Source organism: Solanum lycopersicum, chromosome 7 (genome assembly GCF_036512215.1).
Source record: "Solanum lycopersicum chromosome 7, SLM_r2.1".
Taxonomy (NCBI): domain Eukaryota; kingdom Viridiplantae; phylum Streptophyta; class Magnoliopsida; order Solanales; family Solanaceae; genus Solanum; species Solanum lycopersicum.
In genome coordinates this window covers 1,828,714-1,852,905 of record NC_090806.1, presented here as the reverse complement: position 1 = coordinate 1,852,905, position 24,192 = coordinate 1,828,714, and the positions used below count along the sequence as shown (strand labels likewise).

Genomic DNA, 24,192 nt, shown 5'->3' with positions numbered 1-24,192 from the left:
TATATTTATTTTTTATTTTAACTTTTATGATTAAATAATTTAATTTGATTTGACGTGAACACTCGAATGTATGATTAAACTTTAAAACTTTTAATGCACTTATATGAAAAGAAAACTTTATTTGCTTTGAAGGCACAAAATCAATAAGGTAGCCCAAAAACAGGCCCAAGTAAGAAGCCCAAATAGAGCAGTACGATACATGGTGGATCTATTTTAGGCCCTTTTTCGATAAATAAATAAAGAAGAGAAGCTTTATTTGCTTTGATTTCCACAGCTTCATTTGGATGTCAAAATATCTCATAATTTTCTGTGAAAATTAAAACAGTAAAATAAAGTCAAGAAACATGAAAAATATGTTCTTGAAAGTAATTTTGAAATATGACGCAAGAAATTGACTAGTGGAAGTAAGAGACTTTTCAAAAATGTCAATTTATATCGTTTTATTTGTATTAATTTGATCAGACATGAAATTTTATAATTTTGAATAATGTCATGTCATTTTTTAAAGAGCGTAACTAATTAAAAAACAGACATGCTGAAATGAAAGTAACTACAATATATTCAATATTATCCCATAAGTAGAACGTGAAAACGGTGGTGTATACGCAATCTTACCTCTACCTTGTGAAAGGGTAAAGAGAGAGTTTCTAATGGACCCCCAGTTCAAGTAAAACATAGATCATAAACTAATTTCTTGAACTAACACGTACGATATCCAAAAGCAAATATTTAACTCGATATCACTATGTTAATCACCTCGTCCACAACAACATATCATGTGTGTTTTCACAAGTGGGATGTGAAAAGGGTGAAGTGTACACCGACATTACCTCTATCTCTAGATAGATTGTTTCTAAAAGACTCTCAACTTAATAAACGCATAACATGTGTGATTTTGTAAAAGACAATACAGAGGTAAAACAAGGCATAGCAAGTAAGACATAACAAACAATAGACTATAGAGGAAGCATATTACTATGCCATAGTGGTAAACGAAGCACAAGAAACAACAAAAATAGCTAGCAACAACAATCGAAGAACAAGAAACTGCGAGAATAATGCTAAATACTAATCCACCAATATTAATCTTCATAAGGTCAAGAAATGAACAATAATTGGTGTGAACTTATTAACATCCACAACATGGATTCTTAATTATTTTTGTCAAATTTCTAAAGCAAAAAATAGTGATTAATTTACCCCATAGTATAAGAAGGGGTTGGCAAATTGATCACAGTGGTCTTCACTTTAGTCATCATGTTAATACTGTTAGTGATCCCTTGTGATCCAATTCCACTGTCCTTAATACCCTGTTAAACGAAATTAATCACCTTAATTACTATGAAATTATCGCAAAGATAATCAAGATTATGTAATTCGCGATGTTGAATTTGGAGTTTAATTACCTGGAACGGAAAATGATCCGGTCCACGAGCAGGAGCTGAGTTAATCTGAACGGTTCCGGTTTCCATTGCATCACTGATCAGTATTGCTTTGTTGATGTCTTTGGTGAACACACAACCCTGTAGTTAAGAGTCAAATGTCGAATACCACGGAATCGTTTGGTTCACGTGCTAGTTATGTCGTTTAGAAATTGTTTATGCAGGGAATAATAATAATAATAATAAAAGGACGGAATCATTATAGGGTGAATAACCTATATGCTGAATGTTATGTTATGTTCTTGTAAAACGTAATGCGAGTATTATTTACTATGGGATTATTTCTCTTATACTATGAATCAAACGTTACATTAGTTATGCGGAGATTATCTCTTTCTAATCCCTCCAGTCGAAAGACGGGTAACTTTTTTCTTGTGATAGATGGAGAGAAAGAAGTACCTGCAGACCGAAATTGCTAGCATTGCAGTGGTGAATTCCTTCTTCGACTGAGTTGATCCGAATAACGGGCAAAACTGGACCGAAGGGTTCTTCCCAAGCGATTCTCATGTCCGGCCTAACATTGTCTAACAACAAGGGCCAGATAAGGTTGCCTTCTCTCTTGTATGGCTGGCAAAATGTTGCATCTTTCTCCTTTGCGTCCATGACCAACCCCTCGATGAAATTTGCGGATGACTCGGAGACAACTGGAGTGATATCACAATTATCTTCGGGTGGACCAACGGTTAACTTTGCCACTTTGGCATTTACCTTCTCAACAAGAATGTCAGCAACAGATTCCATCACCAACACGACCTTAACAGCTGTGCATCTTTGACCACTGTGATAAACAAGGATATCGACATATTATACGTGTTAATATGAACTCTACATTGCATTCATATCTTTGATGATTAATGAATCAAAGAGAAGTTCATCGAACACACGAACAGAAATGTGATCAAGTTTAGTGATAGTAAATCAGGCAATCCATGAAGTCAGTATATCATTAGAAAAACCTACTAATATGTCGATTTCATAAAATGCATACATTCGTTTTGATTTCCTTATACAATGCAGTTCCGACAACTTGATTGTTAAGGAAAAAGCACTAGCATGTTCTGTTTTGATAACGAAAATAAAATTCACACACCTGTAAGAAAATCCTCCTTTCACAATGTTTCCAGCAGCCAAATCTAAATCAGCATCCTCGAGCACGATACAAGCATCCTTTCCTCCCAGCTCCATCTGTAGAGGGACCATTCCTGCTTTCTTCGAGATTGCAACACCAGTGTCTCCACCAGTGAAGCTGATAAAACAAGAAAGACAAGTGTATGGTTATGTGTGGACACACAAATATCAAGAACGAGACTTAGGAACTTGTTTACTCTTTTAGTATTTCGGTTGCAGTCTAAGAAAAAACATAAATCGAACAAATGAAACAATGAGATAGAATATATTCCCGATTGTTTAATTTGTTTGTCTTACATTTCTTTTTAGTCTGTTTAAAAATGAACATTTCTTTTCGTTATTGACAACTCTTTAATTCCAGCTTTCCACGTAGCATGTTTAAGACCACAAGATTAAAGAGAACTCCGTTTCAAGTCAAAATCAAACAAACAAATTGAAAAAGAGGGAGTACCTTATACAGTTTACTCCAGGATGCATAGTGAGGAAATCTCCGATTTCAGAACCTTTTCCGGTCACACAACTGATAAGGCCTTTAGGGAATCCAGCTAAGTGGAAGCAATGCACCATATGCAGGGCAGCCACAGCACCCTGGTGTGAATGATCACTCGAAGTAAGTAGACGTTTGAACATGAATTTGGTAATACTTGGGAAAAAAAAACATAGCAACTGAAGTTAAATTGAAAACAGGTATTTGGAAATTGAAGTTGTGCTTAAACGTGAATTACTTGAAAATATGTTTGATGTTTTGCAAGGGACAAAATTTAACTAATTGAGAAGTTGGTTAGTGGTAAAGAACGTCGTAACAAAAAAGGTAAAGGAGATGTATCGTTATCATATAGAATATTATTGATAAATCGATAGTAAGAATTTGATGCATTATAATATAGCTAATTTGAGATCGAATTCTAGTGAAGTAACCTGAGTTGGAGGCTTGAGGACTAAAGAGTTTCCAGCAATCAGTGCAGGAGCAATCTTGGAGACGGCAAGATTGACCGGATAGTTGAAAGGAGGAATGGCCAGAATCACACCCAACGGTATCTGTACTCCACGGACGTTTAGGTTATAATAATCAGTATATTACCGATAAACTTAATATCAACATTTTAAGTATAAAATGTGAGTTCCTATCTGTATTTTGCTACTGATAATGGAAAGTTTACAAATAATATGAGACAATGAGTGGTTATAGGCTGATGTTATGAGTTTCTACATTTTCATCTATTTATTTTTTTCGATTTATCTTTGGACTAATACAGATTCAGGGGAAAAAATGTTCTCACAACCTCGTCTGACTTGAAATCGGTTTATGTTGCCTTACTTTTAATAGACAAACAAAAAACACTTGTCTTGAGGGGGCGTCTTTATAGGTGATGTCTTTACTTTCCTTTCTAGTTTGTTCCGAAAAGAATGATACGTATTCTATATTTAATGATTATAACCACACAAATAAGTATAGTAATATTCCCTAACTATATTCTCTATAGGACAGTGGTTACATCCTGTCGATTCATAACATCTCTTTCTTGACTTCTTTATTTAATACTTAGAAAAGAAAACTCACATCGCCGTCTTGGTTATTTTCTTCTTCTTTTCGTAACTTGTAAGAGCCTAATTGGTTTTCCGGAATTACTTTATTCGCCTAAGTCAAATTAAATGTCCTGGCTATATGTAATACCACTGCAACAACATTACCGATGGGTGACACAAAGTCGTAATCCAAGCTCATCGATCCAACATTTGATATACGTATAAAGACAACATGCTTTGTCAAACAATGAAATGAAACCAGTTAAGTTGTAGACAAAGTCCTTAAAATATCTTCATCTTTTGACAATCAACGCAGACCGACGATACTTTATACTAAATGACATTATAATAGAGCGATATTAAATCGATTAGTCAAGAAATGTACCTTGGATGTTAGACAGTATTTGGTCCTTTCATTTCCAGGGAAACTATCAGATACCAAGAACTTACCCTCCCCTAGAATTCTAACTCCTTCTTCAGCAGTGTATGAAACCAAATCACCAGATCTCACAACCTTCATCAAATTCACAACGTTATCAGCCGATAAAGCAATAGTCATACAATATTTTACGAGTTTCAAGTTCTATGTACTGACAAATAATATCAGACAAACATGATTACCAACATGCTTTCACCAGTTAATACATCCAAGATTTTTACACCATCAGCATCTATGTTGCTTGGACTCTCCAAAAACGTTGTTGCACCTGCGTTAGATCCTCCAAAAATGCACTACTTTTGGAGGATTATCCGACACATATCCAGAGGTATTTTTGGAGAGTCGGAGTAACATAGGTCAACGTATTTGTTGCTCGGAGTCTCTAAAAATGCACTACTTTTGGAGGATCGGACACACACCAGGCAACATTTCTAGATTAGTCTGAGCAACATAGGACTCATTCAGCGTACCTCGGTGACAGCATCTTTAGCTGGTTTTGCAATTTCTTTAACAAGGCATTCAGCAATAGGGGCTTTGTGTTCTTTCAAAATTGCAGCTGCCTTATGAAGTAACTCTGCTCTTTTCCATAGTGGTGTTTTAGCCCATGATTTTTGTGCTGCTTTTGCTATTTCCATTACTTTGTTCACCTCTTCTTGTGTACATGCTGAACAATAAACATTCACAAATCTCGAATGTTATCAGTTCTGGTACGTAAACCAAATAATACAATACAAGCAAAAGTACCTCGATGCGAAATCAAGAAATTTTATCAATGTGTTATTAAAGAGTTTACATGACTCGGTAATTTTACATAATGACATTTACCTACGACTCAATAAAATGTTAACTAACATGTTATAATAGGTTAAACTACACTGACGATAGTGTAATTATTGTTCTAAAATACAAAATTCATAAAGTTGAAATCTTGATTCCGTCACCCGTACAACAAATTCCAGAGCACTTTGCACAAAATTCAAGGAACCTTAGAAACAAATGACAGAAAATTCATTATACATCATGACATTTTTCTATTCAGAATCCATAAAGTTAAAATCTTGTCTCCGTCCTTGTACATGAAACAGTATGATACACTAAATTCCCGCTACGCATAAGTCCAAGAAAAGACCACACTACATGAGTCTATTGTACGCAACTTGATCCATGTCACAGTTACACAGTAACAACTTTACCAGTTACGCAAACGCTCCCCCTTCAACCATTAAAATCTCAAACAAACATCAATCTTCATATATTTACTCTACACACACAATTTTCAATCTTGATAATTTTTATTTTATTTTTTTCTGAAAAAGACCATACCTTGAACTTTGTATTGTGTCTTTCTTGTAGTAGGATTAATAATAGCAACAGATTTTCCAGAAGTTGATTTTTTCCATTCTCCTTCACAATAATATTTGTACACTTCTCCATCAATTATTTCTGCAAATACTCCATTTCCAGCCATTTTTACACCAAATTTTAAAAAAAAATTCACAATAATTTAAAAAAAAAAAAGGATAAGAAGAGAAAATGATGGATTTTTTTTTTTTTTTTGGGTGAATTTAGAGTGAGTGAGAGTGTAAGTGTGAGTTCTATAAATATTGGAGAAATGTGAGCCACATTTACTAGTAGTATTGGACAATTTTGATACATGGATTTTAGTTGTGAATTTGACATTGTTTTTGGAGGGTATTTACTAGAACGCCATCGTGATCTAAGTTGTTAGAGAAATTAAAAGTTAGTTGAAAGACACGTTTCTTTTTGAACGGTCCACTTGTAAAACCCTCATACCTTTAATAATTATTTTAAATATATATTATTATTTCAATCGAAGGTATGTTAGAAACAATCGATCGATGTCTCCAACATGAAAGTTATAAAAAAAAATCTATTTATATTTTCTTTTTCTCAAATTTTATGTGTGAGATTATATAGATATATGTTAGGTTCGAAGTGATCAGGGAGTCATGTGAATTGTTGAGTTGATAAATCAAATGACAATTAATACATACTAAAAACATGTTATTAATATGATTTAACCAAATGACTTACATATGATAAAATCAATATTACAAAACATAAATATATTTTAAAAAATTTCTCCAGAAACAAAAATTTATATCGACTCCTAATATTAGCTCTAAAATTTACCATATTACGTATAAAGAAATAATTTAATTATAGCTATATAAATATTTATGACTTTTTCTACTTTATAAATTTTAAAAATATTAATTATAAGTTTTCAAAAATCATAGTTATGATCATATGTCAGCAAGGGTGGTTAGATAATAATTAAAATAAGAATGGGCTTTCCATAAACAAGTTGTTGTTTCTAGAATTGGAAAGGGATATCACATGTATATACAAAGATTCATGAGCTTCTAAAAATGTCAGCCCCCCAAGGAAGTTGGAAGTTAGAATTATGCCATAAGAATAGCAAAAATGTAATATAGTTTACGAGTTCAATCGAATTCAGTAATTTTTATTCAAATTCTATATTTATCTTTAAAAAATTTACTAAATATGCGTATATTACTTCAATAATTTAAAATAAAAAAAAATTAAATTCATATACTTCAAATTCTACCTCCGCTTCTTCAATCATTAGAACAAATCCATACCTAAGTATGGGCATTTGGTTCTATCCACAGCCTAAAGCAGCTTCCTTTTATTTATTTATTTTTCTCTCTTTGCAATATGGTGAATGAATGAACCTTCCTTAGTTGAACTTTTGTTGGAAAACTTTTAAGTCTTACGTCGTCACGATTCAAATTTAATATTTAAATCGTGATAAAATATCTTACTAGTTACTATCTATATGATGAATCCTTTTGAGTTATAATATGCATTGGGAACAATGATAGATAATAAAAGAGAAAATATTACGAATATGCTCGATACATTAACTTATAAAGTATATAAGTTGTTCATACAAGTGATATAACTCTGTAAGTGATCAAGTGCTGGAGCTACTAAATCTGAATACAAATTATATTATGAGGCTCAACTCAAAATAATATATTATACATCGTTCTACTAATTATGATTCATGCTACTGATATCAGGTCTATCAAAAGAGTTAAAACACTCTATTAAAGAAAATCTCTATTTTAAGGTTTGAATTTGATCAAATATCCAATTGCAATGGAAGGAATATTAACTATTTCATGACACTATTTTATGTTATAATTAACATGAAATTTCAAGACCACCAATGGAGTAAAAAACTATTAGACTCTATAGAATAAATTGAAATAAGGTGGTTGGCATTATTGCTAATTATAATAGTAAAACTTATTAGAACATATAGGAACTTAATGTGCTTAAAAATGAGCTGGTTGAAAGTGATGGATCAGGTAAAGAAAGGTAGGGGGCAAAAAAGGAGTGTAAATGATATAGTATCATATATATCATAACTAAGACGAGCTATGGATTCATTTATAAATTCAGAACTCATAAACTTTAAATTTTATCTTCGCATTAGATGAACTTCTTTATTTATTCTCAAATCTCACTTGTTGAATTATACGGAATATGTTGGGATTGGTATTTTTAAGTGATCTCCAAATACATCAAGGAGAGGGAAAGTTGTATACAAGAAAGGGACACATTTTGGACCATATATAGTGTTTGATGACTTTGTGGCTCATATGCTTTTGTTTTCAAATCCTAAGGCTTTGGAGAACCACAAATGTAGTTAAGGGGTAGGTGAGCCCATTACAATGATTTCAAAGAGCATGGCTAAAATTATTTTTAGGATTAGTATTTAGGACCACACAAATGAGGCCCATTCAAATTGTTGAGTTGGAACCTGTCAGTTTGGTGATAAAAACATGAGTTGGTGTGTCTATAATAAACAAGACAAAGTGACCACACCCCTTTAAAATCTATCTTACTACTTTGAGTATGAAATTGCTTCTAGTAAGGAGTTTTTACCTTTCAAGTTGAAACTTTTTAATGCAAATTTGGGTTGATTTAACGCTCAAAGCTGGTATCAGATACAAATATTGCTAAACTCTTTAATATTCATGTCGTATTTGTGTAGACCCTCTAAAAATATATTAATTTTCGAGAATTCAACACGGTCGTATCAATGTTCTTAAAAAGTCTGAGCAACATTGTCATACACCATATGAAAAATACGAAAAAAATAGCAATATGCACTAGCAGTGACTACCAAGAATTGTGATAGGACAAAGATTTCTTCACTTTGAATCAAGAAGTTCGGGTTCGAGCCTTAGAAGGTGGAATGTGTCACTTTTATGACTAATACATGACATTAAAGACAAAATATGAAATTTAAAATAGAAGATTTTTGCAATTGAAAGGTATTTTTTAAAAAAAACCAATAAAATTAAACATAGATACTTATCATATAAAATTGATATTAAATTGTTAAATACTGATTTATATGTAACTAATTAATATTAATTTGGTTATCAGCTTAACCATTAAGATTTCACATGAAAAAATTTCTTCAATGAAAATTACTTAGAAACAAAATGACAATCCAAATGAACCATTCATATTAAGAGTTGGTTGATTGCATCTTACTCAAAGATGACATTCTCACATTATAGAATTACGAAAATTTTTGATATAGCGAGAAGTAAAAGTATAGAACTACATGACTTACTAATTTACTATCAGTTTTCGGTTAATATATAAAGCAAAAATCCAAAACGTAGAACCGATACCCCAATAAAACAAAAGTACCAATACTATTATTAAAATAGTTAAACCAATAACTCATTACCGATAAATCGCAGTTCTAGTTTGTTTTTCTCCATTGAAGTCGATGAAGCAAGAGAAATAAGAAAAAGGCCGGCCCATTTAGATTGAAGATCCAGGCCCAGGCCCGTAAAAGAAACCCAACAAGCAAATTCTCCCTCATCGCTTGTACAAAGCTTCTTTGCCTCGTTTATATAGCGGAATATTAACATGTATGCTTGTCCCTTCGGGGACATCCGATAAAATTGGAACGATACAGAGAAGATTAGCATGGCCCCTGCGCAAGGATGACACGCACAAATCGAGAAATGGTCCAAATTTTTTTTGTCTAATTTTCTTCAAACATTTAATAACTTTTTTGCGCTATTTCAAACCTATCTCCTAATCGGACAACAATCGTTGAAAATTCATCTTCAGAGCTAATTCCCGAAATACCCAAAATTTGATTATATTGGATGTTGATAAACTAATGCACAATTATTTAAAATTTGAACGACATATTAATTTGTTATGTTAATTGTTATAATGAGTTCTACATGCAATTAGTCTTAGCATTTACAAAAGTTAGTATGTATTTTGAAAAAAGTATATAAGTATGTATTCAAAATTTTAAACTTTCTATCGTACCTCTAATGACATGCTCTTCTAGTTTGATATATGTCACGCTATATATGTTTAAGATCATAACTTTCAAAAAAAATTTATTTTTATTTTGAAGCTTTATTTTTAGTCAAATATCTTCACATGGAGTAATTAAGTTAAAACTTGAAAAAGGACAGAGAATTAAGAAGAAGATGATATTATTATTTTTGTGTCACATATTATGTGTGAAATGTTATGCAATATGATATACTACAACAACATACTCAGTATAATCTTACAAGTGAAGTCTGAATAGAGTAGGATTGAATTTCATAGAAATAACAATAGAAATTTGATCATCTTAATTAATTAGATGTGTGTTTATTTGTTAAATAAGTCTTGGCTGATCTGATGACAGTCTGCAATGGCTCAAACATAGTGAATGCATGATTTGCAAGTTTCACATCTTCAACTTCATAATTTACTGTAAATTTTGTGATGCATGAATTTTCATCTTTCTCATTCACTTCGAATCTAATTCCATAAAAAATATATCCAAGATCTACATATCCACCTTCAATCACTTGAGATTGCTTGTATCTTTTTTCATTGTCTACTATGTTGAATGTTTCCTTGAAATAAGGTATTCCTGGTGTACCTATTTAAAAAAAAAAACATAATTAATTATCATTTAATTAAGTTTCTTGATGGTGTTAATAAATGTTAGTGTTTATTCTTTTCTTGAGTCGGGTTTTTAGGAGAAACACGCTATCTATCTGCCAAGATAGGAGTAAGGTATGATTATACTCTACCCTACACAGACCTTACTTGTGAGATTACACTGACTATGTTGATTTTGTTGTTGTACATTTAATGAAGTAAATGATTCCCTTTTGCAACCAAATTAATGTTCATCACCAATTGAATGAAATATTTTTTTCTAAATCTCACACGCTAGCTGAGTTAATCACTAAGGTCTTATACAATCTTGTTAGATATTTTTTAGGGTGGATCGTATTACCCAAATCACTAGAGTGATCAAACAATCATGAAAGGGCGTAGTAGTGCCTACTACCGTAACATACTACACTAGGCTCATATGAAACGAGCCTCGTCAAAGAAGCAGAGCGATCTTATTTTGCTTCTGAAGCTTCTAGCTCTAATAAGCATGAGATATTTGATTTTATATCTCACTACGAGTGTGATTTAAGTTATATGACATTTATTCTACATAAGAAGAAAAAATAACACATGGGGTCTTTAAATGAAAATGCAAGATCTTCTTTGGATCATATCTTTTCTATCCAGATTTTAGTGGACATAAGATATCATTTCCTCGATAAACATCAAATTTAAAATGATTAATTAGATTGATTTTACTTACCTTCAGGAAAAGTGATTTTGAGGACAGTTCCAGTACTACCATCACCTTCAATCACATCAACTTTGTTGAGAAGAGTAGGCAACTCTTGCACAATGAACCTAGACAAATGTAATGTTCCATAGAGCTCCCATGCTACATTTGCAGGCACATTCACTTCTATCTCATCTGAAATTGTCCCCTTCATATCGACAGAACGCGGATGTAATAGATGTAGAATTTTTAGTAAGCGATGATTCGTGAAATAAATGTTATTATGTTTTAGTTTTTCTAGTGGAATTTATAGTAGTACACCATGTAAAATTTACAAAAATGTGTATATGGTTACAATTGCCAAGTTTGAATTTGGACTTAAAAGACTTCCATCTTGGCTGCTGGATACTATATATTATATCATAAAATATGTTGTGCTGTATTAATCATGTGCTATTAAGAATATATTATATATAAATGCTATTCCTAAGTCAATGTTGCTCCAATTGACTCTAGACTAGGGTAATCTACACATTTATAAGTAAACAAATGTTCAAATTAAAATACAATTAAATCAAGGAAATATCGTATGATATAGCAAATTATTAATTCAAATTAAATAATATATTCATAGTTTTTTTTATTTGTAATTCACAGCAAACATTTCATGTTTTTGGTCATCCCATTTGTATATCGATATACAATAGACCCAAATACATATTTTTCATGTATATGTATACCAAAATATGCAGATTAATAGTCATAGCAAACATATAGTTTGCTATGAAGTACAATTATACAAATTATAGTTATAAATAACAAATATGATTTTTATATTTGCTAAACCTAAAATTTATTCAATTAAGGTAATGCATTTGAGTTATGTGTATTGATATACACCATCATGTTAAGTTCATTAATAAACGGCACCAAATTGACAAATCAAGTGAAATCAACGACGAACAACAACAAAAAAATCGGCTAGTAATGCTAATTTAATTTAATATTTTAAAATTTAGACTAGAATTGATTTGATTTCACTTTACCTAAAAGAAAAAAATCAAAATTAAATCAATATTATATGTTAAAAAATTTATTTTTGTTAACTATAAAAATAGGTTGTGACGTAATTTGTGTTAATGGGCTACTTAGGATGGATTGTATAATTGGGCTCCAACTGATTCTCCTTCTAGACGAGCTTATAAGTATAAGTTTTACATATTGACAATATTAAAATAAATATTTATATAATTAGATCACTTATAATAATATAATAATATTTAAAATTCAATGAAAGATCAATGAATAGATTTCTTACACCACTTAGAATCTAATTTATGCCTAGTGGCTCATAATATCAATTTGTTATACAAGATAAGTAAAATAAAAAATAATACAAATGCCCTGCCATACAAGGAAGTCATTTCAACCAATTAAAATATGAAGACCGGCCAATTATGATTATGCACTTGTGGTTGAAAATTTATCTTTTATCAACTTATATATCATCAATATTAATTATCGTCCAGAAGCAGATACCTCTTTATTGACACGTCTGTTTCGTGTTAAGAATATTTTAAAATTTTTATATCGAAAGTATTTTTGGAATTTCAATATCTACATTCCAAAGGAGTTTTTTCAGTAATAATTTGGTTTCACATCAATAATATCAAATAAATGAAGACTCGATAATAGTATTAATCATTCGTCAAATAAGAAATATGTCTTTCTTTGGATTAACTCCAAAAAAAAAAATATATCACATAAATTGAAACAGAAAAATACGTAACGCCACTTTATTCATGGTTTGTTGGCCCCACTTTGCATGTAGTATTATATATAGATATATATATATCTACTAGATGTGTGTCTCATAGCAACTTAATTAATATATATTTGACTAATAGTCACCAGAAAAAGAAGAAGAAAAACATGTTGGGTAAATTTATAGAGCAAGTACAAATAAATGCAGCAGCAAGTGAAGTGTGGAATCTCTATGGCACTAATGAATTTCCAAAATTTGTTGTTGAAAAACTCCCACACATTGTTGAAAAAGTTGAGTTAATTGAAGGCAATGGAGGAGCTGGTACACTAGTACAAGTTAGTAAGTTACTAATCTACTACTTCAAACCTCATAGAATTTATCTACGATATTTACATCAAATCAATAAATATAAGATCTGTGTCGTGCATGAACACAATTAGCACAATTATCTCTTCCTTTTTCCTCTTCTTTCAAAGGCAATATATAAATACAAAACGCTTTATATCTATTGATTTGAGATAAACATAAAGTGTGAAATAAATGTTCGCCTATATTAGTGGAATTGTCTATTCCCTTGGCTTTTATACTTACCACAACAAATACATTGTAGTTTTTTACCCGCTATATTATACCTATTACACGATTATCTCATACCTCCTATGCTTCACTTTATTTGATACTTATTTAAATAAGAAATATTTATAGCCACACAAATGTTATGGAATATTTAATATCACAATTACTTTTTTTTTTTTTGAATTTTGTGTTAAATCAAACTACGACAGATGATTTAAGTTTGTTTGATGGCTTTTTGATACTTTATTTTTGGACAAAATTAAATGTATTAGGTTTACTTGGGAATCCTCCATATAAAGAGAAGTTTGTGTTAATGGATGATGAAAAAAGAGTGAAGGAAGTAGAGATTGTTGAAGGTGGATATCTTGATCTTGGATTTACTTTTTATGGATTCAAATTTGAAGTCATTGAAAAGGATGAAAATTCATCTTTCATCAAACTTACAATTGATTTTGAGACTAAAGATGTTGAAAATGTTCATCTTACTATTGCCAATCTCCATGCTTTTATTGCCATCATGAAAACTTCTGCTGATTATCTTGAGAAATAATCTTATTATTATTATCATTATTTGGATTTTTTTTTTCATAGTTTATGTTGTAATTTTCCATTTTACAATTTCTTATTGTTGTTATTTCCCTTTCTTGTAATGTATTGTATTATGATGGACTTACTATTTGGATGTTATTAAGTATCTGTTCATCAAGCTTCAACGTACGAGAAAGAATCACTTAATATTTTTTTGTTATCCCTAACGGTTTTATATTTAAAACTTTATGATTTTCAATCCATTTTGTTGATCGCTAAGTTAGTGGCAAAGCCCAAAATTTTGCTAAAATTATTCAATATCTACTATATGATATATGTATTGACAAATAATTTTGACCTATATAATTAGCATATATATGTAATTTCACTAAGTAATGTTTTAATGAAAGGTATTCGTCTACCTTTCATTATAATACTCTCGAAACACAATATTAAATATATTTCTATCGTATTAACAAAATTGGGCTTCATTTAGATGGGACTAAAACAAGAAATAAAAGGAGTCCAGGCCCGTTCCAACGAATATACCCAACGAGCAAGCTAATTTCCGATATCGGCTTCACAATATTCTTTATCCAAATTTTTTTTAGTAACTCTGCTCGTATCCTACTTTTATTATAGGTTTATGATTCAAATTGTTGATATAGAACATTTATATAATGACGAAGAACAATATAATCTATTTAAAAATATATATTCATTAAACAATACAATATCGCACAATACTATATATACATTATATACATTTTCCGTTCAGAATGAAGGGTAGTTGTGCCTGGACTTAACCATAATGGGCCAGCCCACTTAACCAATAATTGTGCCATCTTAATTATAAATTGATAAATAAATCTTAGAAATAAGAGATGCTAAAAGCTAAACATGTTTTAATAATTCAAAGAGAAACTTTCACATATAACCATTTTAAAATAGTCTAATTACGTTTTATAGCTATAGTTTGTTAATTCTGATTCGTAGCTATATGTTATAGGGAGGAGGGAGGAGAGAGGCGAATGAGAGGGTCGGGAATGGGAGATGTGAATTTTATAGGTATATCAATTAGATAATTTAGGCGATCGAGATTGGGAAAGGGAGGAGAGAGGCGAGCGATAGAGGATAATAATTTATATAAATTTGCATCTCCTTTCTATAATTTGCAGGTATGTTTGTATAGTTTGAGTAATATAAAGTCTAGAATTATACAATATAATAAAAATCGAAATAACGAATTGATACAAACCTAAACATATGAACTTGAATCAAATAAAAAATATATTATACAAATTACATTACATAAATTATATTATACAAAATCTAAAAACTAAATGTTTATACAAACTTTAAAAAGTTATACACAAAAAGATTGAATACATATGATGGACAAAATTGAAAAAACCAAAAGAAATCATTCTCATATACAAATACAAACCATCGTATACAAATATAAATCAAACAAAGAATTGTTAGTTGAGAACTATATAAATATGTTGAATTATACATATATATACAAACGTGACTAATTATACAAACTCGAGGTCATCCCACACAATTAATGGGCAATATTACTCTCAAGCGATAATCATAACAAATTATAACTACGCTGAATAATTAATTAATTGAAAATAAATAAAGTGTTAGTCTAACGAGCGATTCAAACTAATATCATTCATCATATATGATTTCCCCCTTTTCTGATAGAGCTCACCTTGTACAACTTATACATCTTCACACAGTGTGTGAGCTATTTTATAGGAGCGGAGTTAGGGTGCATACTAAAATGATGGTATAAAATATACCTAACCTAAAGTTAATTCTCTAAAATTTAGACAATAATTGTATAATTGTACCTAACCTAAAGTTAATTCTCCAAAAAGTATATAACTCCATTTTTACTCTCTCTTTCTTCCTTTGTTTCTTCTTGAAATCTCATTTCCTTCACCTGCACTTCACGGGTACACACGAACATGGCACTCCCCAATCAATCTCCGATTTCATCGCCATTCTTTAATCAAAATTAAATTTTTTTAATTAAAAAAAATACCCAAATCGATTCCGTTTGACCTAGAAGACAAAAAACCAGAAAAAACCCTAAGTACCATTTTTTTTTGTATCAGGAACTGTGTATTTTGATATACCCTTTATTGAATCTGAATCGATCCAAAAAACCCAAGTGTTGTTTGAGTTAATTACATGTCTTAGATGAGGTTTACTAGGAGATTTACGAGGATTTTTATTATCCTCTGTTTGATTGCTGTTTTTGTTACAACTCCAATCTTGTTGTTTTCTTCACATAGGTTGATTCATCTTGGTTCTGATGGTATGATTTTGATTTCTATGCATTTTCAAGTTGTTTGGGTTTGTGGGGTTCATTTTGTTTTTGCTAATTTGATTTGTTTGGTTGGATTTTGTTCACATTTGGGTTGTTGCAGCATCGAAGGAGTTTGTTGGAGATTTATCCATTCTTGTAAGATTTCTACTGTTACTGATTACTGTTTATTGCACTTCGGTTGTTGTATTATTTTGTGGTAGTGACTGTTCCTTTTTCAGTGTGTTGTCATGCTTTCATTAGTTTCAAACTGCTTTCCAATGCTTTACTTGAGATGAGATGTAGGGGTAAGGTTTTCTTATACAATACTCTCCCCAGACCCCACTCGTGGGATTACACCGGGTGTGTCGCTGTTGTAAGATTTCTTTTCCTTTATTCAGTTTTTGTTGCGGGTATTGCTCGTTTTGGTGTATGTTGTTGAGAGGAAGTAGATAAAGCAGCATAGATTATTTTGAACATTTGGTTTTACTATTTTACAATGCTTTTGCTAGTAATCTGTGGTAGCTTTTTGAGGGGAAGTAGATAAAGCAATATAGATTATTTTGAACATTTGATTTTTTCTATTTTACAATGTGTTTGCTAGTAATCAGTAAGAGCTTCATTTTTTTAATAAAAGAAGTTGTTTTTTTGGGACCCTTGTTGTTTGCCTATTTTCGAGCTGGTGTAAAAGATAAAGCTGTTAATGGTCCCATACTTCCATAAGTTCCATTTACACTGTCTATTTGGTTTGGTATATGCTGCTGAGGGGAAGTTGATAAAGAAGCATGGATTGTTTTGACATTTGATTTTACTCGTGTAAATTGTGTTCTCTAGTAATTTATAAGAGCTTCTTCCTTTTTAATAGCTGAAGTTAGTTCTTTGGTACCTTTGCTGCTTGTAGATCAAGCTGTTAATGGTTCCCATACTTCCATTACCCTGCCCTTTTGTTTTGGTATATGTTGCTGAGGGGAAGTTGATAAAGAAGCATAGATTGTTTTAAAACGTTTGATTTTACTCATGTAAATTTTGTTTTCTAGTAATTCGTAAGAGCTTCTTCTTTTTTTATAGCTGAAGTTAGTTTTTTGGTACCCTCGTTGTTTGCATAATTTGGACTTGGTGTAAAAGATCAAGCTTTAATGGTTCCCCTACTTCCATTACCCTGTTCCTTTGTAAAGGCTAGGATGCAGAGTTTTCTGTGAGAAGAATTATCTACTTATTGCTTATGTCAGTTTTTGACTGGACCCCGGGTTTTATGATGTTTGTTAACTCATATAGAGTCTATTTTTTTAGTAGTGGTGATGATCAAAATGTCGAAGTAGTAGCCGTTAGCAAGTTCGTTTGATAGAAAAGATCATATCAAAGTTAAAAATTTGAATGCTTTGGAAGTTCTAAAAAGATGGAAAGAGTGTCTTGTAAATTTAAACAAATGGAGTCTATTGTATGGGATCTGATTGAGATATTTCTTATTTGGGTTTTGATTGGAATTGATGGATTATATTGTTATGATATCATCTGACTGATATTTCTATTTCTCCATTTCAGAAGCACAGGATAGAGGTTCAGGCGCTTAATGCAGTCCAACAGGTGCTATAAACTCTATTTAAGTTCTTCCAACTGTAAACATCCACTTGAATTGAACTTATGTTTGCAAACCTTTTTCTGCTTTTTGGTTTAGGAAGAAGTTGAAACCCTCAAAGAACCAATCTTGGATGTCTACCGAGATGGAAACCAAATTTCTGCAGTCAGTTTGTATACCATTGATAAGAATGATAGTCTTGGTCAACCTAAGAATGTCAGTTTGGCTGGAAATAATGGTAATTTAATTATTCAGATGTTCTTTACATCCCTCCCCCCACCCCCCCAACCACCACCACAAGCATTTCTTTTCATTCAATAACTAGAAATTAATTGTACGCATTCCTACCTAATTTCAGAAACCACACATGATACGAAGAAAGTAGGTCAACAAAATTTACCAGAGGAAACACTGGGCAGACGAGAAAAGGCATCGGTATGTATGGAAGTCCAATGGACACCACATCAAAGATCTCATTCATTTAGTGTGAAATTTTCTTCATCATTCCTTTTATTTAATAAATAGATTTCAATCTTTTAATTAGTACAGTATAAATCATAGAGGTGCTGTTGGTGGAATCATTTGCAGGTAGAGCGCAATGGTTACAAATCATTCATATAGTTGATCCTGAAATTTGGCATAGTGGGCATAGTGGAACAGTTGATTAAACTTAAAAGCCACTAATGTTGTTTCTCCAGAACTTGAGACTAATAGATATACTTTTATTATTATTGTTTGGCTAAAATAGATTGATGGTGGTTATATAAAATATCACGTGTTGTTTGCAGCTTGAGAGTTGCATATGCCAGCTGGATTCCTTTGTTTGGTGGTGTTTGAATTTTGAAGGTGTTGCTTTAACGTTGCGATTGTGATAATGTGTAATAATAAACTATGTCTTCATGCTTTGGAACCTTACCAAGAAATGGTTTTCTTAGATTAAGTTAAATTAGCAAATTTAGATTTTGCATGTTCATGACGACAGGGAAGCTGTCGATTTGATGGTTCAGATGAATTTTTTTTGTTCTTTTTCTTTTTTTTCCTAAATCAAAAGAAAGTTTGACTGAACGCTTATAGGAAGGGAGTTTTCATGTGCAATGCTCATTTATGATTTTCACTTTTCAAGATTCAGCGGTTGTGTAAAATAAAATGTGATAAAGTAAATCTTAATTATTGTATTGAGGGTTTAAAGTAATATTGGTTTCTCTTTCCACTCGCCGTGGATGGTCGAATACTACTGGTCAACTCCTGGAATATGTTTTATGTATTTTGTGCATGTTAACTGCAATTAGCTCTGCATGTGATCACCTTATTTCACTTGGTTATATTGCAGGAAAAATCCAGACCAAAAGAGGTGCGTCAGAATGTACAGTCTCATCCACGGAGGGTATTGGATGAGAGGGTGAAGGAGATTAAAGATCAGCTGATAAGGGCCAAAGCATTCTTGAATTTTGCACCGGCAGGTAGTAACTCTAATTTTGTGAAAGAGATAAAGCTACGAATTAAAGACTTGGAACGAGCTGCTGGTGAAGTTTCAAAAGATTCTGATTTGTCTAGGAGGTAAGATGATAATTCTTTTATCACTTTAATTCTTCGTAATACTGTAATAGCTATGACATCATCTCTTTGTAATAGCTTTGGCATCATCTCTTATTCGGACACAAGCTCAAACCTGGACACATAATGGAACCTGGCTGATTTGATATATGTTGGTTGCTCCACTGTCGCATAAATCTGCTTGGCTTGAGTAAATGGCTCTTTTGAGCTATTTTCTGTACCTTCTTTTTTTACAAGTGTGAGTTATGTTTTGTACTTATTGTGTCTGAAAGAGTATCCGGAAGAAGGTCGAAATGGTTAAATGAAATTGACAAATAACTTGGTGCTTAAGTTTATTATGTACACAAAAAGTGACTTAACTTGTTATTGGTCTATCAGTAGTTGACGAAAATTGGTTGGTCTGGTAACTAAGTGTTGAATGTTGGCAAGTGAATATGTTTTTTCTTAGTCTTGTCATTAAGTACTTTATGTATTTATTCTCTTTATGAACTTTTCCTATTTTTTAGTTCCAGACCCTACATAGTGGGATTTCACTGGGTTTTTTGTTGTCCTGTTTTTTAGTTTACTTTTTGGGCACAGTTTTAATCTGTGAAGGGATGTTTGGATGTCTTGAGATAAAAATGGGTTGGGAAAGTGACAATAAGGCTAACTTTGTAAAAAGGGAAGTCGTCCGACTTTTTAAATGCTAAAATATGGGAAAAGTATTGAAGAGTGTAGAGGAAAGCTTTTACTTTTGGAAAGTTGATAGAATCTTTAAAATAGGGAAGTATACTATTTTGATTGGAAACTAGGGAGCAGTTAAATGATGTATGTATGATCTAAGAACAGTTATCATTTTTAGGGCCATACAGAAGATGAAGGCTATGAGTGCAACCCTGTCAAAAGCCAGTAGATTGTTCCCTGATTGCTCGGCAATGGTGAAAAAACTTCGTGCGATGACGTATAATGCTGAGGAACAACTTCGAACGCAAAAGAATCAAGCTTCCTTCCTTGAAAATCTTGCCGGAAGAACTACTCCGAAAGGCCTTCATTGCCTCTCCATGCGGTTAACCACTGAGTACTTTGCCCTACAAACCGAGGAGCAGAAACTACCTAACCAACATAAATTTCAGAATCCAGATCTCCACCACTTCGCTGTTTTCTCTGACAATGTTTTGGCATGTTCTGCAGTTGTCAACTCAACTGTATCAACTGCTAGGGTGAGCATCTCCTTAATTTTCTTATTCTTGGCTCTTAATTTTCTTTTTTTCAATTTCTTACTACTCCCTCTCTTTCAATTTATGTGTATTACTTTCCTTTAGTCTATTTTAAAAAGAAAGCAAATTTTTGTATTTAATTCTCCTCTTTAGTTCCATTATCTCACATGGCATGTTTAAGATCACAAGATTCGAAAGACATTTTTGGTGTATTACACACATCTTTAATTCAAGACCACAAGATTCAAAAATCTCTTTATTTTCTTGATCTCTGTGCCAGTCATACCATTTTAAGAAAATTAAGAGAAGGGAGTATATTTTTTATTCACGCTCTATTTTTTCCTTTTATGTTTTCTCATTGTTAATCTGCTGTTATCTTAAGATGATTAAGAATAGAACATAGGTATTTGGAGTATATGTCATTTTGCACATGGCCTTTAGAGGAAAGTTTTAACATTTAGTATCTATGTTAACTGATGCTTACTTGTAAGCAGCTTTGGCTTTAGTGCGGAACAAAGTAATTCCAATTGTGCATATAAGTCCACTATCGACTTATGAGAACACATGCTATTATTTGTTGGTGTCCTCACTTCTGCAAATAGAATTCCAAGAACTAGTATGATTGTGGTATCATTATCATTTGTAACTTATCATGCAACTGTCATGTATGGAAGGGCTAAACTCTTATGATTTTGTAACAGTAGATGCAAGGAGCAACTATTGATCACTATATATATTTTGAAGACAAATTAAATAATCATGTTTATGCACAAATTTAGACTATTGATTATTATAGATTTTACAACAACAACATTCCGAGTGTGATCCCATAGGGTGGGGTCTGGGGAGGGTCGTAAACCTTACCCCTACCTCGTTAGAAAATCGTTTTCCGACAGATCCCTGGCTCGAACAAAGCATTTGAAAAAAGGGAATACGGAAACTATTACTATATATTTTGAAGACATAAATTAAATAATGGTGGGTTATGCACAAATTTATGCGAGTGTTTATGTATTTGGCAGGCTCCAGAGAAGATTGTGTTTCATATAGTGACGGATTCTCTTAACCTACCAGCAATGACAATGTGGTTCTTGTCGAATCCTCCTGGCAAAGCAACAATTCAGATCCAGAGCATAGACATGTTTGATTGGTTACTGAACAAGGATACTCTGCAGAAGCAAGAGTCTCTTGATCCAAGATACACTTCTCCACTGAATCACCTGCGCTTCTACCTGCCTGAAATTTTTCCTTATCTCAACAAGATAGTGCTCCTTGATCATGACGTGGTTGTGAAAAGGGATCTAAGTGGACTTTGGCACATCAACATGAATGGTAAAGTGAATGGTGCGGTGGAGACTTGTCTTGAAGGCGAGCCGTCATTCCGGCGAATGGATATGCTCATCAATTTCACTGACCCCATGGTGGCAACAAAATTTGACGCGAAATCATGCACATGGGCATTTGGGATGAATTTGTTTGATCTGCAGGAGTGGAGGAAACGAAACTTGACTGGGCTCTATCACAAGTACTTGGATCTGGTATGCATCTATATCCTGTTGTTTGTTAATTACTTATGGAATTGACTAGCGATTAATCATATTCTTAGCTTCTCTATAATAATGTATGTGTATAATTTTGACTTATAGCTGTTTTATTTAACATTGTTCTCCTTGTATTTGTCACTGCCTCATTTTTAGCGCATGCATTATGCAGGGAAGTGATAGACCATTAATGAAAGCTGGTACTTTGCCCATTGGTTGGATGACCTTCTACAAACATACACGTGCTATAGATCGGAGATGGCATGTCTTGGGATTGGGGTACGACTCTGGTGTCAAATTGAATGAAATCGAGCAAGCAGCTGTGATTCATTATGATGGAGTTATGAAACCATGGTTAGAGATTGGACTCCAGAAGTTCAAGCCGTACTGGAAGAAACACGTTAGGTATGAACATCCTTTTGTGCAACAATGCAATATTCATGACTAGGAATTTTATCCTTTAGCAGTAGGCTGAGTTCCATTTCACCACAATCACGTAGTGTAGGAACCCCTCACGTTCATCTTATTCTTTCACACATTGATCCCGCAATTTTTAACTTGTAAAGTCCAACTTTTACTCCCCTCCTGTCCACGTTTATTTCCTGCTCAGTGGTCATAGAAATTTATCCCACAATAGCAATAACTTGGGACCTGATATTGGCATGTCCCTGAGATTCCTGCAATGCTTGGACTTGCATGTATATTGATCTTGTAGAATGCTAAAAATGTTCTTATAATTTACCAGTTGTAGATGAGATAAGAAATATATTTCTCTGTGACATTCTTCTTGTAGAATGTATATTGTTGGAGAGGGAGGGATTGCTTTGGAAAAAACTTATAGGGTGCACCTTATTTTAATTTTTTCAATCATCCGGTTCGGATACTCATAGACACAACTAATCTAGATTCACATTTTAGAAAGCCCATCATGGCTAGTGTTTTAACGTTCTCCAGGTTTGAACTTAAGACCTCTAGTTAAGTGTCTCCGATAACAAATTTTATTCATAGCATTAAATTTTCAAAGTCTAAAATGTAAACCAATTATTATTACTATGAATATGGCAAAGATATTTTAGATCAATTTCCTAGAATGGCTCTCTGGATTCTGTATGCTGGGTAATCAACTAATAATCATTAGGGGATGTGATTATTGATGAGTAAACCTTAACATGATCTTAAAGGAGACTCAATAATCAACAACAATTTTAGTTTCCTTCTTCCAATATCGGAATAAGACTTTTGTCGACATTGAGCCATTTTCAACCTTTTGGGAATGACATTCTGGTCTCAATGGAATCGACAAAACATGTCATTTGAGGTCGTTTTGTCAAAATGTTTATCAAAGTTGTTACTTTAATCGAAAAACACAACAAAATGCGAAGAAGTGAAATACTCACACTTGCACCTTTGGGAATCAAATCAAAAGGTTGTTCTAGACCAAAATCGACATTCTGGAGCTAGTTGCATTGATAGAATTCGATTTGAGCACGTTTATCAAAAAGTTGACCCAAGTCAAATTTTGACTGAACTTAAAAGCTAAAATGCTGCCTAATCACACTGACTCTAAATAGAAGCTTGAAAACCTGAACCAATCATCACAGTAGACAAAAAAGACTCTTTCAGAGCTTGTGGAACTGATAGAGTTTTGATCCAACGTCAGAATCTCTGAATGTTGACCGAAGTCAACTCTGTCAAGCATTAAGCTTCCAAAACTCAAAACTCGCGTCAAACTCAACGAAATCTTACCTTGTACAAAAATCATGTACTATGATATTTCTTGAGAAATCACGAGTTTCTTTCCCAACAATTTTCCACTCCGCACTACACTCTACGTTGACACAGGAGAGGAGGACCAGGCATTTTGTATCTTCGGGGGATAGGATTTGGCGCTCTTCATCAAGAGAACTTCAATCTAATACTCATA

The 24,192-nt window shown here is 32.4% G+C and overlaps 3 protein-coding genes and 2 non-coding genes across 5 annotated transcripts; 3 read left to right on the top strand and 2 right to left on the bottom strand.

Moving 5' to 3' along the window:
- Positions 1–1,003: 1,003 nt before the first annotated feature.
- Positions 1,004–6,112, bottom strand: ALDH11A3A (NADP-dependent glyceraldehyde-3-phosphate dehydrogenase). Its single transcript, NM_001346681.1, is given in 9 exon segments — positions 1,004–1,310; positions 1,407–1,523; positions 1,842–2,220; positions 2,533–2,688; positions 3,022–3,158; positions 3,489–3,608; positions 4,483–4,611; positions 5,007–5,200; positions 5,860–6,112. Coding segments are annotated over 9 exon segments (1,491 nt in total). The 5' UTR covers positions 6,005–6,112; the 3' UTR covers positions 1,004–1,196.
- Positions 6,113–9,493: 3,381 nt separating this feature from the next.
- On the top strand, positions 9,494–9,596 carry LOC112939982 (U6 spliceosomal RNA). Its single transcript, XR_003247594.1, has one exon. It is a non-coding gene; the product is annotated as a U6 spliceosomal RNA (small nuclear RNA).
- A 460-nt stretch (positions 9,597–10,056) lies between these two features.
- LOC101262431 (norbelladine synthase-like) lies at positions 10,057–11,650 on the bottom strand. Its single transcript, XM_004242527.5, has 2 exons — positions 11,240–11,650; positions 10,057–10,513 (listed from the first exon to the last, which is right to left on the bottom strand). The coding sequence occupies exons 1-2, from the start codon at positions 11,421–11,423 to the stop codon at positions 10,221–10,223; spliced, it is 477 nt and encodes a 158-aa protein (XP_004242575.2). The 5' UTR covers positions 11,424–11,650; the 3' UTR covers positions 10,057–10,220.
- A 1,087-nt stretch (positions 11,651–12,737) lies between these two features.
- LOC101262127 (uncharacterized) lies at positions 12,738–14,256 on the top strand. Its single transcript, XR_011210701.1, has 2 exons — positions 12,738–13,313; positions 13,823–14,256. It is a non-coding gene; the product is annotated as an uncharacterized protein (transcript).
- Positions 14,257–15,920: 1,664 nt separating this feature from the next.
- LOC101261832 (probable galacturonosyltransferase 6) lies at positions 15,921–23,047 on the top strand. The gene is made up of 9 exons (XM_004242525.5): positions 15,921–16,413; positions 16,526–16,560; positions 17,944–17,985; positions 18,077–18,215; positions 18,336–18,412; positions 19,308–19,534; positions 20,373–20,730; positions 21,750–22,265; positions 22,441–23,047. The coding sequence occupies exons 1-9, from the start codon at positions 16,296–16,298 to the stop codon at positions 22,714–22,716; spliced, it is 1,788 nt and encodes a 595-aa protein (XP_004242573.2). The 5' UTR covers positions 15,921–16,295; the 3' UTR covers positions 22,717–23,047.
- The last annotated feature ends 1,145 nt before the right edge of the window (positions 23,048–24,192 follow it).